The 13,719-nt window shown below is 34.9% G+C and overlaps 1 protein-coding gene across 1 annotated transcript in view; it reads left to right on the forward strand.

Moving 5' to 3' along the window:
* Positions 1-13,719, forward strand: part of LOC129001452 (chromodomain-helicase-DNA-binding protein 7-like) — a 77,684-nt gene that overhangs the window by 22,147 nt on the left and 41,818 nt on the right. Inside the window, exons 4-13 of the mRNA XM_054428741.1 lie at positions 56-375; positions 877-1,029; positions 2,254-2,604; positions 3,237-3,330; positions 4,651-4,821; positions 5,306-5,728; positions 6,264-6,488; positions 10,715-10,842; positions 12,611-12,799; positions 13,015-13,246. Of these exons, the coding sequence (XP_054284716.1) occupies positions 56-375; positions 877-1,029; positions 2,254-2,604; positions 3,237-3,330; positions 4,651-4,821; positions 5,306-5,728; positions 6,264-6,488; positions 10,715-10,842; positions 12,611-12,799; positions 13,015-13,246 (2,286 nt within the window). The remainder of the gene's footprint in view (positions 1-55; positions 376-876; positions 1,030-2,253; positions 2,605-3,236; positions 3,331-4,650; positions 4,822-5,305; positions 5,729-6,263; positions 6,489-10,714; positions 10,843-12,610; positions 12,800-13,014; positions 13,247-13,719) is intronic.

Consider the following 13,719-nt stretch of genomic DNA (forward strand, 5'->3'; position numbering starts at 1 on the left):
TCATTCAGTTGGTGAACTCGATCAATCCCCTAACAAAGTTTGATTGGTTTTCCAGATGCCGAGCGGAGGAAGAGGAAAAGGAAGAGGTAAAGGTTCAGGGACTCCTCGAGCTAGGAAGAGTCGGAAGAAGAACAATGACCAACCCCCAGAGATATACCCACCTCAGCTACAAGATAATGTAAACATGGGCGAAGGTCATATGTTTCCTCCGCAGTTGCCAGCTCCGGAGTTGGACAGTGACCAAGGGCCTCCGGTGTTGGAACCTTGCAACGTGCTGCCACCCGATAATGAGAGCAGCGTCTTCAACTTTACAGAAGACGAAGAACCCCCTCCTCCGCTGCATGGTGATGGGCTGAAGAAAGGCAAAACCCCAAGGTAATTTAAAATTGTATTCTTGAAAATCAATTTAATATACCGTACTTGAAGTTTGTTTTTATTGAATTCTCCTTGTTAATGAGTATTCTATGTTTTTGTTGCTAATATTGAGTTTAAGGTATTTTTTTTACTAAACACTAGAAACCTTAAAAATTGTAATCGGTCAGGCTGTAGATGTTGCTTTAAATGTGTTCCTATTGAATTTCTAAGGGCAGTTAATTGTAAAAAAGTTATTTTAAGTAGTTCTTCATTTTGATTTGGTTAAAATTAAATGTGCTGACTAAAATTAAATAATTTTATTAAAATTTATTAAATTATTAAATAATAACAACCGGTTTTGTGAAATAAAATACTAACATTGTTGAATTAGATTGATTTAGATGCAATTTAAAGGTAAAGATACTATTCTTCTGGACTCTTGGTTAAGCTAACTAAACTCTATTAAAAAAAAAAAATCAATTTTTAAGGAAAGGTGTTAAGCATAAAAATGATTTCTTTCAGGAAACCAAGGAAGCCAAGAGAACCAAAAACACCCAAGGAACCTAAACCTCCGAAAGAACCAAAGATAAAGACGCCAAAAACTCCCAAAACTAAAACTCCTAGAAAGAAGCGTGAGCCCAAGGCTGCTAATGAAGCTAGTGAAAAAGGAAAGAGGTATGATGGAAGCCAAATTTATTTTACGTGTATAGTTACAGTGTGTAAAGCTAGTGTTATTTTTGTATCATCCTACTAGAAGGGCTTAGAATCGCAAAAGTATAAGATTCAAGATTCAAGATTCAAAGAGTCTTTATTCACACAGTACAAATTTTCGTACATGAATAGTGTCTATTGTTACTTACTACCTAAATTAGCAATAAGAAACATTTAAACAAAATACTATAGGCTACATTATTTTAAATTTAAATTACTATAATCTTCTATTTTGTAAGGTGCAAGGTCAAGTAAGAATGCCTTCAGTTTTTTCATAAATTTAGATTTGTCTTTTTCGTTTTTTAGAACTAGGAAGTTTTCTAAAAAAATAGTTTTCAATATAAGAAGGTTTATTTTTAAAAAGTTCCAGTCTTGGTTTTTCTTTAGCTAAATAATTTTTACCCCTTGTATTATAATTATGCACAGGTAATTCTTGAGTCTCAGCAATATTTAAAAAATATTTAATTGTTTCAAAAATATATAAGGCGTGAACTGTAAAAATGCCCATCCCTTTAAAATAAGATTTAAAATAATGTTCCAAGAGTTCTTTCTTAGTAAATATCAATGCAACTTGATAATTATAAACTTAATAATTGCCATCCTCAAGAATGATTCCCCTTAGTGACATGTCTAAACCGAATCTCAAATCTCAAAACCATCAAAACTTAAGGAGGGTTCCGGTTTTGAGATTCGATCGACAAGTTTCGAGATTCAAAAGTTTCAAAATTCAAAATGTTGGCACTTTTATTTTTGAAACTGCTGAATACAATTTAATTTTATTTTGATATTTATTTAATCACAAAGAAATATTGACCACTAAATGTTCTAATTAATCTAATAATCAATCTAATATTCATGTTTATGTTGGTGTCAGGAGTTTAATTAATTTTAACATTATGTTTTTATAAAAGCTATGTTGTTTTGGGTTTGAAATTTATCAGTCACATATTCAAGTTATTATATCTGGATCAGGAGTCAATCTCTTTTAGTTTTGATTTCATAATGAACAATATTTTATCATTACCTGTATTTTTTGCAACCTTCACCAGGTACCGTAACTAAAAAAGTTTCACCTGTAGGATTTGAGATTTGGGTTTTGATTTTTTAAATTTTTGCCTTCACGTGAAATTCTTAGCCAATCAAACTATTATAGGTGTACTAAATTCCACACACTTTTCGTTTTCACAGAAGATCTCCAAAGAAGAAGAAGTACGAAGAAGATGAAGAGGAAGAGGAACAGCCGAGTGTGGTCGAAGAAGAAGAACAAGAGATGCCGTTAGAAGAACCAGAGGAGGAGAAGGAAGAAAAGGAGGAGGTTGTGGATGAAGTGAAGGAGAATGAAGAGCAGACAGAACACACTGAACAGACAGACAATGAGACGGAACATGTTGAAGAGGAGGAGGACGACACTGCTACGGTGAAGGAGGAAGATGCAGGGGATGTGGACAGTGACAGTTCACTGCCTCTCAAGGCTTCTCCTTCGCAGAGGAAAGCCAAGAAGGAGAAGAAGTCAAAGGGCAGACCTGCACGAAATGCAAAGTGAGTTGACGTTCTACATAGACTAGCTGTAGCCTTATAAAAGGTGTCGAATGAGCCACAGAGTGTGCCTCTGCCAACAAAATATTAATTTCTTCCAAAGACAAAAAGGAGGAAAAAATGCCATTTTTTATTAAGAGCGCAAAATACGTCAATTCCGCTTGAGAACTAAAGCTTCGGCCAAACATTTAGAGGGCGGCAATGACTGTGTGTAATACCTTTGACTGTCAATGGTAATACACACAAGATTCTTCCTACCACCATAATTAACTTATAACATACAGATTTTTTTCTGGCTGTAGCCTGTATAAAATGCCATTTAAAGATTTTTAGGTTAGGGGTATATTATTTGCTTGTATGTTGGTGCTTTTTTGGAAACGCCAACGCTAAATTAGAATGAAATCAGCTGATTTAGCAAGAATGGTTTGGAATCACATGGGAATAATTTATTTGTTTTTTTTTTTACAGGTGTAGCAAAGTGATCATTTCCATACAGTGATAGGAAAATAATGATTCTAATATCATCACTTACTTCAATTAAGAATAATTTATTAATTCGCTTTTTAAATGTAAAGATAAGTGTTTTGATAACCATTACTCATTCAAAAAATTTTAAACGTTAACTCATCTTCCAGGACAAATGCCAACTTGAAACGAAAGAAGAGCAAAGCTGCAGCTCATGATTCTGACGATGGCGGTATCATGGCTTCTGATGGGGAAGATAGTAATGTGAGTTTAAACCGTCACTTAGCTAGAAGATTCATATAAGTTAAGAGTGTTCAGGTTTAAATTATTTTCTATTTTCAAACAAGTTTGAAGCTTTGAGCTTTTGAAACAAAATTTTAACCACACGTGTATTTCTGGTTTTTACAAAAATGTGTTCTTATTTAAAAAAGATAAAAATGCACTTACTTTATGTGGGTAAATTTATTTGAATATGTATTAAATAAGTCAGTATTATTATACAAAGTTCTGTGTATTTTCTATGAACTAACCGATTTGCATAATCTATACTTATACTATACTAGCTGTACCCGTGGGCTTTGCCCCGTTTAACTTCATAAGTATTCGCATGGCTCATTCACGTCCTGGTTGAAGTTCGTTCGCTACGCCCACTCACCTTTAGGTTGGAGCTCGTTCGCTGCGCTCACTTGCCTTCAGGTTAGCTCGTTCGCTACGCTAACTCGCCTCCAGGTTGAAGTTCGTTCGCTACGCTCACTCACCTTTTGGTTGAAAATTAGCTGTTGTCATAAATAAATAAAAAAAAATAATAGTGCTGCACCCTGTTGGTAATTCTTGTAACTTTGATGCTATTGATCATCATAGAACAGAACCAACTTGTTTAATTGAAACACCTGTTAAGATTCATTGATTCCTTTTAAATATGAAAAATCATAAGGTTAACATGGGGAACTACAGAGCCACTGGGGCGGAGCCCGAAAGGATTTTTGAGATAAGAATATGCTTTAATGTTAATCAGGAATGTGAGCTATCATCATGCCAAATTTCAGCCCAATCCGTCCAGTAGTTAATGCGTGATTGAGCAACACACACACAAATACACACACAAACTCACAAACTTTCAGATTTATAATATTAGTAAGATGCAATCTTCATGTGGAGCTTTGTGTATTAATAGAATCTCTTACTCCTGTTGCTCTTTTAAATGTAATCGTAGCAAGTCACAGTAAAAGCGACAGAGTGCCATAGTTTGTTGATTTAGTCAACTGCTTGAATATGTCGGATTTAAATATCGAGTCAACAGCATGTAATAGGTTATGTGAGAAAAAATGATTCAATATTCCATGGAAGCTAAAAGTTGATACAGGATTTATTTTTATCTTTTTTGCTAACTACAATGTAGTTTATTATTCAGCTCTAAAACATATCCAACTTTTTTTTTAAGTCTCAAGCCAAGCCGAATAGTGAATTTATGGTTCAACAAAAGATTAAAGTTTGAATACTTGCCTACCCCTTATGTTTTGCAATGTTGTATAAAAAGATAATTGTAGTGTGAGATGGTAACTGAATAAGTTTGTTGTGGTGCAGAAGAGAAGGTCAGCACGTAACACCCAGAGGAAAAAGTATGTAGATGACATCATGTTGGCCATGTCTGATGAGGAGTCAGGCAAGTCTTCTCCCAAGCTGGACATTTCTAGACAAGACTCCCCTCCCTCTACTGCTGATGGTGCTCCTGTCAAGCCTAACTTTGTATACATTGTAAGTACAAGTCGACATTAAATCAATGTTCATAGCTAAAACGTTTAAAATTGTTTATTGTAAAAAAATGTTCATATAATAGATTGTTGTTTGAAACAAATCAAAAGTGTACTTTTTTAGATAGCATATTAGAATGTTCAGTTGCTATTGTTTACAAAATCCATAAATGAGAAGGTTGATTATTTCGTTACGACAATTTAAAAAAAAACATCTCCAGACAGTATCTGTCCAACTACCAGATTCTGATTCGGACGGAAACATGTTTTATTCTAATAGTCTAAGATAAAATGATAAAGAGTTTTTTTTTTAACAATTGCTCATATTTTTTGCTGTAATATTTGCTAATATTAGCCTACAATCAAAAAGTTACCTCAACATTATTTTGTCAAGCTTGAGTAACACGATGATAACTTTAATCCTTTTCCTTTAATCTGTAACCGTTTTCTCTTGAAATGTTCAAATTAAAAATGCTCTTCTTTCTCAGAATACAACCGATGAGGATTCAATGGTGGTGCAGTACATACTTGCCGTTCGCAAGGGCAAAAGGGAGTTGAAGGATATACAGAAGTTAAAAGCGGCAAATTCAGGCGAAAAGCCACCAGAAGAAACTCTGAATGTGGAAGGTGACAAAAGCGAAGAGAAAGAAAACGTCCACAAAGAGGAAATTGAGCAGACTGCTGCACTTGAACAAAATCAAGACCATGTGAACGAGAAGCTAGTGGATCCCAACGATCCGGATAACAAGTTTGTGGAAGTGGAAGAGTATTATGTGAAGTATCGCAACTTCTCATACCTCCATTGTGAGTGGAAGACAGAGGACGAGTTGTACAAAGGAGACAAGAGAATAGCTTCCAAACTGAAGCGGTTCAAACAGAAGATGGCTCATCATGCTAACATCTTTGAGAATGTAAGTATGTGTTGTTAGTTCTAGAAACAACTGCCCACTGTTAAGTGTAGAAACAAAATCCAGCTTGTGCCTACTTTTTTGGTCAATAAGTTCATGAATCGTTATGCATTTTAAAATTAATATTGTAAAATATTAAATTCACATTCTACTTTTGAATGTTGTTGGATATTGTCAAGGTTTGGGTTTGTTGTTAACTTAGTGGTTACTCATTGCATATTTTGCTATTTACAGTTTGTTTCGCAATTGAAAAATCAGCTCATGCATGTGTACATAAGTATGTTACACAACCATTGAATCACCTGGGCTGTGAGCAGTTTTCCTATCGCTGCACTGGGAGTATTGATGTTGTTTTGATATTGTTTCTAATTGTATCGACTACTTTATCCTTTTTATCCTTTTATCCTTTGGCATAGGCCTATTCACACAAATGTGAATGCAGGTAAACAACAAACTAGCAATCCTACTAGCCAATTGTAAAATTAAAATCTTAAGTTACAGCCTAGTTAATCTCTTGACTATTTTTGCCTGTTTATAGTTGGAAGAAGACCCGTTCAACCCGGACTACGTGGAGGTAGACAGAGTGCTGGACATGGCGGAACACACGGACCCCAACACAGGGAAGACCATCAAACACTACCTGGTCAAGTGGAGATCCCTGCAGTATGAGGACAGCACGTGGGAACTGGAGGAAGATATTGATCCAATCAAGATCCAGCAGTACCAGAAGTTCAACAAGCTGCCTCCTAAAGATCAGTGGAAGGTGCGTGTATATTACTGTAATTATTGTAGTTAGATTTAGAATTAGAAATGCCATATTCATGATTTATAAGGTAAATACAGAATGGCATCAACATCTCTGTTTGTCAAAATTTGGCATAGTCCGTTTGTCTTTCTGTGTCTGTAATATTTATCTCAAAATCCAGCGGAAGGATTTTGACTACATTTTGGAATTAGGGACTTATAGCCTTAGTAACATGATTGACGACAGCCACTACCTCAGAATAATTTGTATTTCTCTACACAACTCATTTGAAAACTTAAAAATTTAACATTGAGCTTATGGGTTGCTAAGTAACTATGTTGGTTGAACAAAATAACAAGAAAATACCTACCCCCACCACAGCAAACCTGCAGACTAAGCAAATTTTGTTCTACTTGGCTGGAAATCCATAAAATTATTCCCTTAAAATTATCAGATTTATTTCCTATTTAAATATTCATTAATTATAATGAGTACTTAGGTTTGCTGCTACAGGGAAGACAATAAAAGGTGTTTTTTTTATTGAAACAAATTTTCGACATGTCATTAAAAATATGTCCATATACAAGCAAGTTATAACAGTTTCTTTACCCTCCATAAGAATAACATGGCAATTTAAAATTTACACTTTTTTGGAATTTTAACCGTTCGGCATGCAACAACTTCAGCTACTTAATTATTTGTTTTTATGAGCTCTACAAAATGGTTTGGAAAATATTGTAAAATTTTATGTTTTTAGGGTGAAAAGTAGGAAAACCCCATTTTTACCCCATAAAAACCGCCATAAACCCCTGTTCCCATAGTCCGATCTTCGTTTGAATACATGTAGGTTTTTTTCATCTAAATTTAATAATTTTTGCTTGAGTTATCGTGCTAACGGACTTGTGTGTGTGTGTGTGTATATATATATATATATATATATATATATATATATGAATTTGAACGGATGGTCTTTTTGGCCTCTAGGAACGTCAAAACCCTAGTAAACAAGAAAGTAAATCGGTCCTGGGTCCAGGTCTTACCATGAGACCTACGGCAATAGCTTATTCCCTATAAGGGAAATTTGCTAAAAGTAAACAAAAAACTTGTAACATGTGTTTATAACAAGTCATCCACAGTATACTAGCAAATTATAAAACACTGTACAAAGTCATGGTGGAAGGAAAACAAATATAGGCTAGGTGTGCTATTCCAAGGCCCCACTAGAAAAACCATGCTGCAGCGCGGTCAGTGCAACACTACCTCACAGTGGTGGATAGTTCAGGGTGTCTACCAGTCGGGAATTCCGGGAAATTCGGGAAAAAGTCGGGGATTTTGAAAGGTCGGGAAAAGTCGTGAAAAAGTCATGAATTTCGGCCAAAAGTCGGGAATAATCTAACCTTTCAAAATTAGGGATGAACGGGTCCCAAAACTTTAAAATAAAGGTTCTGGATCTTATATTCCTGATCATTGGGACGGGATTACATTTGAGGGGTGGGGGATGAAACGAAGATGCATCGGAATTCCAATTCGATTCAGTGATGATCAAAGTACCGATTTCAATCATGGGCATTCAGTGTCCATAATATACGTTTTTGAATCAGGATCCATACGTTATGGAATCAGTATCTATATACGGTATTGAATCAGTATCCATATTCGTTATTGAATCATTATCCAAATAACTTTTTGAATCAGTGTTTATACGTCATTGAATCAGTATCCATATACGTAGTTGACTGTTACATTGATACTGTTACTTTGACTATCAGTATCCATATAACTTATTGACATTATTCAAATGATTGACATTAATTATATAAGCTATTCATTGAGATGAGACATTGCTTAGCCATACAAGTTATTACCATCCAAGTACATGGCATACACTGAGACATTGCTTAGCCATACAGGTTATTGCCATCCAAGTACATGGCATACACTGAGACATTGCTTAGCCATACAAGTTATTACCATCCAAGTACATGGCATACACTGAGACATTGCTTAGCCATACAAGTTATTACCATCCAAGTACATGGCATACACTGAGACATTGCTTAGCCATACAAGTTATTACCATCCAAGTACATGGCATACACTGAGACATTGCTTAGCCATACAAGTTATTACCATCCAAGTACATGGCATACACTGAGACATTGCTTAGCCATACAAGTTATTACCATCCAAGTACATGGTATACACTGAGACATTGCTTAGCCATACAGGTTATTGTCATCCAAGTACATGGCATACACTGAGACATTGCTTAGCCATACAGGTTATTGTCATCCAAGTACATAGCATACACTGAGACATTACTTAGCCATACAGGTTATTGCCATCCAAGTACATGGCATACACTGAGACATTGCTTAGCCATACAAGTTATTACCATCCAAGTACATGGTATACACTGAGACATTGCTTAGCCATACAGGTTATTGTCATCCAAGTACATGGCATACACTGAGACATTGCTTAGCCATACAGGTTATTGTCATCCAAGTACATAGCATACACTGAGACATTACTTAGCCATACAGGTTATTGCCATCCAAGTACATGGCATACACTGAGACATTGCTTAGCCATACAGGTTATTGCCATCCAAGTAAATGGCATACACTGAGACATTGCTTAGCCATACAGGTTATTGCCATCCAAGTACATGGCATACACTGAGACATTGCTTAGCCATACAGGTTATTGCCATCCAAGTAAATGGCATACACTGAGACATTGCTTAGCCATACAGGTTATTGTCATCCAAGTACATAGCATACACTGAGACATTGCTTAGCCATACAGGTTATTGTCATCCAAGTACATGGCATACACTGAGACATTGCTTAGCCATACAGGTTATTGTCATCCAAGTACATAGCATACACTGAGACATTGCTTAGCCATACAGGTTATTGCCATCCAAGTACATGGCATACACTGAGACATTGCTTAGCCATACAGGTTATTGCCATCCAAGTAAATGGCATACACTGAGACATTGCTTAGCCATAAAGGTTATTGCCATCCAAGTACATGGCATACACTGAGACATTGCTTCGCCATACAAGAAGTAATGTATACCTTGTAGTTCTGATTCTATCCTCTTATTTTATCAATGTAATTAAATCTTACAAAGGTTTTTATTTGTTTACACCCAAACATATCTTTATTTATAAAATGAATAAAATAAAATAGGTAACATACTTAACAACATGATGCTGCAAGTAAAAATTATGAAATAGGCAAGAAGCTCACTGATATTTCCAGAAATACTGGTTCTTCTAATGTATGATTGAAAACAGATATTTCACTCCACTGAGAAGTATGAATAGAAAAATTCCATGTTTCTTCGAATCGACTTACATCAACATTTTTTTAAATCGAATCGTTGCTTTGAGTTGAAATGTTTTGCTGCTTCTCACACCCCTACATTTAATACGGGATTTTCTTGGCATGTGATACGTTTCGATTGTCAGTGATTTCGCTGGGTCGTAAGTGACAACATATGTTGACGAAGGTACCGTGACCGTGAGACGGAGAAAGGCGTAGTAACATGGAGAATGGACTGAGATCTTTTTGGTCGGGATTTATATAAAAATGGTAATGAAAAGTCGGGAAAAAGTCGGGAATTCCATTTGAGAAATCTGGTAGACACCCTGTAGTTGTACTAAAATCTTAACGTTAAAATCTGACAAACAGCCAGCTTATTCACCTAAAACTTATGGGATATTGCAGTGAATATATCCACAAGTATGACGTCATGGATCCTGCAGCATGGCCTGTTTTTCAAGTGGGGCCTTGGCTATTCCTTTCATTTGCTGACGTCACCCAGTTTGCAAAAAAAAAAAAAATCACCTGATTGTATTGCCATATGATATAAGTATATATTTGTTTTGGTTTTATTGTTATTGGTTTTAATATTTTTTTCTAAATTATAAAATGGTGTTTGCAATATGGGAGACGTGAGCATATGACGGGAATATATTTTTTTCTTCCACCATGATACAAAGTGATAAACATCAGTTGTAACTATTGAGCAAAGACTGAAGATAACTCGATATAGGGGAAAATAGAGCTAGTCAGTGTTGATGAGTGATGAGTGTTTCGTGTTGATGCCATTTGTGTGCACTGGTGTCACATTATTCACTCTTATTGAAGGGTAGATGTTACAATTTTTATGTACTCTTTCAAATTCTCTTTGCAAATTAAATGGTTCGTGTTTTCTTTATTTGTAGCCCAAGAAAAAACCTAATCCTAACGATTGGGAGAAGCTTGATGAATCTCCAGTGTACAACAACCAAAACACTTTGAGAGCTTATCAGCTTGAAGGGCTCAATTGGCTGCTGTTTTCGTGGTACAATGGGTAAGAGACATTGATCAATTTGTTAATCTTTTACAGTGTATTATACTTCTGTATGTATAAAACCTTACTAATTTTAGACTAAATCTGATGTGCATAAAAAATCGGTTAATTTTAATAAAAATAGCTAGGTATTCAAAAGTTTGCTGCGTACTTTGGTATTATACCGACCAAATCGATAAATCAACTTCCAAATAGGGTTATCTGATAAAAAGATAGGGCATTTGCCAGGAATTATTAAGGAAGTTGACAGGAAAGCAGGCTTGCCTTTAAATAAGTCCATAGAGGCACATAAAATTATAGTAGAAATTTTCGTGGTCACTGACCACTTACGAAAATTTATACTTTTGTGATATAATTTTATGTGTCTCTATGGATTTATTTAAAGGTAAGCCTGATTTCCTGTCAATTTCCTTAACAACAACTTCCAAATAAGATTTTAATTAGTTTAAATAACAAAGCTATAATTATTAGGTATAATACCAAAGTACCGGTCGCTGGTCCAATCCTGAGTAAAGTTTGTATTTTTTATGGTCAGAAACTTGACACAGCAAAAATGCATTGAAATTCAAATCAAATCTAATTGATTTATTCATCGCAAAAATTCACAATACAGAGGTTGAATATCAGCAATGAATATGTGACATGTCAGTACAAATCATGCATTATAAATAGTTTACACATAATAAATATATTCAAATATTAAGATTACAGTTTACAGGATAAAAATGAATTCATATCATAAGGACAAAGTGCAATCAGTTTGTCATAATAGGGCCCGTTGTGAAACAAAGCTAATCTGTGGCTTGGAATGTCATTTGATTTGATTTGATGCATTAAATCGCAATTCGATTCAGCATACATCGAAATCCCTATGCATGGATTTGGTGTTTTTCCAATGCATTGATCACATCACGATGTATCGATTTAGATATGGGTGTGCCGATTGGACATTGGTATCGGTATCAAGAATAGATTGCCAAAAGTCTTTTTTGTGGCCTACTTACTGATCTCTTTGAACTCTTTAAGTTTAATTCATACTTTTATTAATTTCAATTATTATTTTTTTATTTTATATCTATTTATTACATAGCATGTAATAAGTTAATGTATCAAATAGACAATAAACACTGAACTTTTTTGGTTTGTCCTGATACTAAGAACGAACCGGAAGAAGTATTGAAAGCCAACAATATAAAAGTGGAAATTAAGTTACCTACATCATAAAATAAATTTAATTTTATTTAATACAGATCAATTATAATGATTGCTTTGGTATAGGCTTATTCTAATTGTTAGTGAAGTCTGGATTTCCTTAGGCCTACCATAAAATTAGCAGTGTCCATCAGCGGGAGGTTAGGTCAGCAACCATCCTCTTGTTCATAATTTTATTCAGTACATTTTTTTACTTTAACCTTTCTTTCTTTCTTATTAAATGGCGACGATACAAAGTAGGTCGTATTTTAAGCCAAGTATGAATGGAGATGAGTGTAGGATGAGTGGCGTGATCTTGTAGTCTTGTTAGTGACTAATGCCGACATTCCTTAGACGAGCCACGTTTTTGCCTTGTATACGAATTGGTCTGATTATCAGGATAGTACCGCGGATAGTTTTTTTAAGGTGAACTATCCATTACAGAAACACATGTTGTAAGTAATTTTGAAAGAAAATCATGCCGTGCTGCATCAAATCGATTAAATCGCATCGATGCAGAGAATCGAAAAAAAAAATGTTGCATCGCACACCCCTAAACATTGAGCTATTTTTTCAGGCGCAACTGTATATTAGCAGATGAGATGGGTTTGGGCAAGACCATACAGTCTTTGACCTTCATCAACGCAGTACATGAGTACGGAATCAGAGGCCCATTCCTTGTGATAGCTCCACTATCTACAATTCCCAACTGGCAGAGGGAGTTTGAAGCTTGGACGGATCTCAATGTCATAGTCTACCATGGATCGTGAGTATAATATAAAATTTACCCATTGTTGGCTTGGATTTTTTAAAATGAACAAGTAATCATTTTCAAACAATTTTGCACGTGAATTATACACATTTATAAAATAACAATACATTTTACATTATGGTTTACACATGCACTCTTTATGTTCTGCAACTTATTGTTTGTTTATGTTTAACATGATCTAAACAGACCAACCACCTTTTTTGTTTCAGATCTGCTAGTAGAAATATGCTGCAAGAATATGAAATGTATTATAAGAATGATAAAGGAAATCTATTAAAAGATCTTCCAAAATTCAACGTTCTCATAACAACATTTGAGATAATCATAACAGATTTTCATGATTTGAAAGAATTTCACTGGAGATTGTGCGTGATTGATGAAGCTCACCGTCTCAAGAACAGAAATTGCAAACTACTTGAAGGCCTTAGGACACTAAGTTTGGTAAGTGTAATCTCCTATATTTTCTGTATTTGTTTGTATATGTCTCTGGGTATTTTGTCAGTTATAATCAACATAGTAAGCAAATTTATTATCCCTGAAATCTGACCTTCTTCCTAACTACCCAAGCAATTCAGCCCAAAAAAATTGATAGCCTAAAGGGTTTCTGCTAACCCAATAAATGAGAGATGGTCAGGGAAATCGTTTTAAGGCCTGGTAAGTGTTTGTAAAGAAAGAAAATGTCCTAAAATTATGATGTGCAGCTACTGATGTGATTAAAAAGTTGATTATGTTCGAAAATTGCTTTTTTGTTAACTTATTAAGTTTATTTTAGTTGATCCATGACCATGGGGTTTTATCATGGAATGGGATAGTTTTGGGAATAGTAAGAGCCGTATCATTTAATTAAGGATAATGTTAATATAAAATAAATTTTACACTGGGTTGCATAATAAGGCCAGGGACACACTTACCGA

The sequence above is a fragment of the Macrosteles quadrilineatus genome, unplaced genomic scaffold (genome assembly GCF_028750875.1).
Source record: "Macrosteles quadrilineatus isolate MER2022 unplaced genomic scaffold, UCM_ALF_1.0 Scaffold_8__2_contigs__length_117827958, whole genome shotgun sequence".
In the NCBI taxonomy this organism is placed as follows: Eukaryota; Metazoa; Arthropoda; class Insecta; order Hemiptera; family Cicadellidae; genus Macrosteles; species Macrosteles quadrilineatus.